The 4,650-nt window shown below is 53.6% G+C and overlaps 1 protein-coding gene across 3 annotated transcripts in view; it reads left to right on the top strand.

Moving 5' to 3' along the window:
- SLC13A5 (solute carrier family 13 member 5) overlaps window positions 1-4,650 on the top strand; it is a 24,097-nt gene that overhangs the window by 13,160 nt on the left and 6,287 nt on the right. For all 3 annotated transcript variants that reach the window (XM_007451597.1, XM_007451598.1, XM_007451596.1), the window contains 3 exons: window positions 1,919-2,134; window positions 2,978-3,078; window positions 4,139-4,257. In XM_007451597.1, coding sequence (XP_007451659.1) covers window positions 1,919-2,134; window positions 2,978-3,078; window positions 4,139-4,257 — 436 coding nt within the window. The remainder of the gene's footprint in view (window positions 1-1,918; window positions 2,135-2,977; window positions 3,079-4,138; window positions 4,258-4,650) is intronic.

Below are 4,650 nucleotides of genomic sequence, written 5' to 3'. Positions count from 1 at the left end.
TTCCTGCTGGCTTATACCCAACTTTCCTCACCAGGCTAAGCCCTGAGTTAGGGATGACGGTTCTTCTGGCCCCCGCCACGGGGCTCGGGGTCCCTTTGCCTCTCCTGCAGCACACTGACCCAGTTCATCATGCACCCACCCAGCTCCCGGGGCCCCCACAGGAAAGCTGGATCCATTTGCCTGCATCTCGTGCCAGCCCAGCGGTCACCAGACGGATTAACCCAAAGATGAATGTGAAACCACTTAGTGTAAGAGGGACCTGAAGGCCTGGGGGCACCACTGCAGGGGGCTGGCACTGGACAACTGCATATATGATGCAGCCCCCAGAGTCTGCAGCCAGTGTGCTGTCGGGATGTGTCTCCAGCATCAGACAGGGGCTGGGCAGCTACCAAAGTCACCCCTTATCCTGGAAGCCTGAAGCCTCTGGTCCAGCCCCCGAGTCTTGAGAACGACAGGTGGCAGCAGATCGGTAATGGGTGGAACACAGACTCTCTCATGCCAAGAGGGCGAGGACAAAGAGGCCAGCTCCCACGCCAGCAGAGCCATCCCCATGCTGGATGATCTGGAGGGTGTCTGTCCCTGGCAGGTGAACCTGAGGACAAACGTCCTTGCCCCTGTCCAGAACGGAGATCTTGGCCGGCTGTGCAGACCTGAGTCCCCATCACTGCCACTTCCTTTCCTAACCCCTTAGCACCGTGGGAAGCTGTGTCCCAACCTCCTGGAGTCCCTGCTCTAGGCCGTGCCCCATGCCCCGCATGGCTCTCACCCTCTCAGGGGTGGTTCCCGTCCAGCCCTGGCTTCAGCATTCAGCACCTCAGCACATATTCCATTAACCCCTGTGCTCCTAGGAAGTCTGTGTTAGGGTTCCAGGAAGGACTCCCACAAGGGAAGCCTCTCTAGGGATAATCCTCTTGGCCTTGCCCCCCACCTTCAGGCTGACGGGGGCTGGAACGTGTGATTGGAATCCTCAGCGGATCCCTCGGGGTTGGCACCCTGTGTGCCAGTGGCCCCAGTCAGCCCCTCCCCGAGCCTAGGCACCCTCTATAACTCCTCCGAGATCCCTCCTCCTTCCTGCCCCTCCTGCCAACACTCCCCAGGGAAGTCCTGCAGGGTGCCCTGGGCAGGCGTGCTGGCCAATGGGCACTGGTTCCTAGGGAGCCCATCCAAGAGCAGGACCTGGCTGGCTTCCCTCCTGCCTTAGCCACAGCTACTACGAGCCCGAGTCTTCTGGGTCCTTAATCCTACATGTCAGCTCCTTGCAACGCAAGTACCCACCCTGTTCCTGCCTGACCCAGTCTGCTGGGACCTGTCCTTGTTCCTTGTGTCCTCTTGAGCCACCTGCTGATGGGGACTGGCATCCTGGAACCATGGAAGGCAGCTCCAGGCCACAGTGGGAGGAGGAAGACGGAGCATGTGAGGGAGCCTCGGCCACACCTTGAGCCGGTTCCAGATTTCTCACGGCCACCCCCAGATGTCGGCAGCCACCGGTCTAGGCGACTGGCACCTGCCAGGACCCTCTTGCCAGCAGTGGCCTCGGTTCTGCTTCTTTCTGCTTCCGATGCTCCTGTCCATCCCCTGCTCCCTGTTTTGCTCAGCCTCCCACCCTCCTGGCCATCCTCTCTTCCTACCTCCACTGTCCCTGACACCCCACCTGTGCCATCTCAGGCTTCTTCTGGGGGCACCCTGGGGGCATATGCCGGGCCCATAAAACAGAGACTTTGCCCCACTATGTCCTGTGAGGTAGGGTAGGCAGATGACAGAATTGGGAAGTGGGAAGGGACTTGCTCAAGGGCCCCCGGGTGACAGGCAGCCCTGTGTGGCTTTCTATCATGTTCTGCTGCCCAGTGTTCACGCTTCCATTCAGCCAGCCCTGAGCCAACCAACACGCCCCGCGGCCTCTTGTCTCTGCACCCTCCAGCGTTAAAGAGTCCTGGGGCTGCGGGCTGGAGAAGCAGGGCGAGGAGAAGGCCGCCCACGAGGTGCTGTGGGCGGAGTACAGGAAGCTGGGGCCCCTCTCCTTCGCCGAGGTCAACGTCCTGCTCTGCTTCTTCCTGCTGGTCGGCCTGTGGTTCTCCCGGGACCCCGGCTTCATGCCCGGCTGGCTGTCCGTCGCCTGGGTGGAGGGCAAGACAAAGTAAGTGGTTCCTCCCACAGCGCCCCCCCGTGGCTCTCTTCCTTTTCTGCCGTCCAGTTCTGGAGCACTCTGTTGGTTTCTGGACTCATTTTTGTCTCACCAGTCTTCCTGACAAGCTCACAGATGTGTTCTTGTGGCCCCTCTTGCCCCAACAGGCTGGCAGGGTAGCCAGGCTGTGATGGAGAGAGGTCGGTTGGGCTGGGACTGGGGCTCTCAGCGCTCTGGTTTCCAAGGCTCTGTTCTGCCATCTTTCCTTTGTCATCTTTCTTCAGGTCCGGGCGAGTCCCTCTGAAGACACACATCCTGGGGTCCAGAAGCTTCTGTAGACAGAGACTTGGCAAAAGGGGGGATATGATGTTTCTCTCCTGGCTAAGATGTTATGTGGTCAGAATAGAAGAAAGGTTGAGAAACATGCATATCCTAGAAAGGGCAGGATGTGTGGACAGGGAGATTGCTGCCTGTTACTGCTCATTCCATTTTGAAGGTCTGCTTGGGGTAGCCCCAAAGTCCTTGTGGCCGCCCTGGTAAACCCAGAATCCCAGAGAATCTGGTTGGGAAGAGCCCATGAAGTTCACCTATGGAGCAACACAGACAGAGAGGGAAGTGAGCCGCTCAGAGCCACTCAAAGTTGGTGGCAGAGCTAGGTCAAGAACGTGGGAGTTTCGGTTTCCAGCCAGGATTCAGTCTACCTCACCCGCTCCGGATCTTGGCCTTTGGGGTTCCAGTTTTCTTACTCAGATGAGCCTGTTTCCTCACGTGGGAGCATTCAGACACAGGGCAGGCTAGTTGCGTGACTGTCGTGTAGCCAAGATGGGCTAATCCCATGTGCTCTTCCCTGCCCAGGTATGCCTCCGATGCCACAGTGGCCATCTTTGTGGCCATCTTGCTATTCATCGTGCCTTCGCAGAAGCCCAAGTTCAACTTCTGCAGCCAGACTGAGGAAGGTAAGGCTCCTGTCCTGGCCTCCCATTCATCAGGGTTGGGGCCCCGGCAGCAAAGGATCTCCATGGTGTTCCCTGGGCCCGGGAGGGAGAACATCTCACCCTGCTGAAAAGGACTGGCTAGATTACAGAGTCTGGGCACAGCGTATTTCCCAAGCCTTCTCTGAATATTGTTTAGTGCAAAATCTCCTCTTTTGCTTTTTAAACATTTGAAATCTTATTTATTTTACAACAGGGACAGAAAGAGATTTCACATTTCCCATAATGCCATCAGTATTTTGGGGGTTTCTTGCTCCCTCCCAGTCTTTGTTAATATGCATATATATTATATGGCTATAATCAAAACACACATAATTTCAATCCTGTTTCTTTACTGGTTTTTGTTTTCATGTTTTTGCTTGTGGTTATGCTAGAAACATTTCCTGCTTATTGCCACAGTCTTCAAATTTATTTTCTCTAATAATGGCATTATATTGTATCGGGGGCTGTAGCCATTCCCCTGTCATGGAGCATTCTGGCTGTTTTGAATTCTTCATTATTATAAATTAATGTTTTCGTGAATACAGCTTTTTCTTTGAGGGTGTTTCTTCTTTAGGATAAATTTCTAGCAATGATCGCAGCTGCGGTAAAAGAGTATATATGTCTTCAAGGCTTTTAAAATGTATTGGTAAATTGCTTTTCAACAAGACTGCACCAATTTATAACACTAAGAGGAGTGTATAACAGCTTTACCATATAATGTCTTTACCAGCAGTGGGTGTTGTAGTGATTACCGTAAATTTTAGCTAATTTACAGATATGAGACGGCACTCATTGTCCTTGCAGGCTTTTATTCCCCTGCATTAGATCTGTTTTATCTCTTTTGCTTGCTAAGGCTGCTCTGGGCTATGTATGGGTTTTTGTTTTGTTTTTTTTCCTGGCCACGATAAGTGGCTTGTGGGATCTTAGTTCTCCAACCAGGGACTGAACCTGGGCCCTCAGCAGTGAAAGCACGGAGTCCTAACCACTGGACTGCCAGGGAATTCCCAATGTATGTGTGTGTGTTTTTATCATCTCTTCTCAGAAAGGAAAACACCATTTTATCCACCTCCGCTGCTGAATTGGAAGGTGGCCCAGGAGAAAGTACCCTGGGGCATCGTGCTGCTCCTGGGGGGTGGCTTTGCTCTGGCTAAAGGATGTGAGGTAACTTCTCCACTGTGGGCTGCCTAGGGCCCCTTCCTTCACCAAGAGGGCAGCTGAGAACTGCTGCACCCCTCCTTCTCGGTACCCCAGGCCTGTGCCTGTGTGTTTCTGTGCCTGTCTTCTCCACGTAACTGTTCATTTCTTGAAGACAGGGCCTCTGCCTTGTCATCTAGGTACCCTGCACCATGAATAGTGCCTGGAATAGAGAAAGTACTCTCTGAGTGATTTTCAGAAATGAGTGAATGAGTGACCCTGGTTAGCCAAAAGGGATGGGGGATGCTGGGAGGCCTCCTGTGGGGTTTGGTAATAACAATCTCTGCTTTGATTTATTCTAGGCAGATCTTTCTTTCAAGTCTTTGTGAATATTTTCACCACTACCTTTGGTTCCTCTTC

The sequence above is a fragment of the Lipotes vexillifer genome, unplaced genomic scaffold (genome assembly GCF_000442215.2).
Source record: "Lipotes vexillifer unplaced genomic scaffold, Lipotes_vexillifer_v1.1 scaffold126, whole genome shotgun sequence".
Classification (NCBI taxonomy): Eukaryota; Metazoa; Chordata; class Mammalia; order Artiodactyla; family Lipotidae; genus Lipotes; species Lipotes vexillifer.
This window is presented reverse-complemented; position numbering and strand designations above follow the sequence as displayed.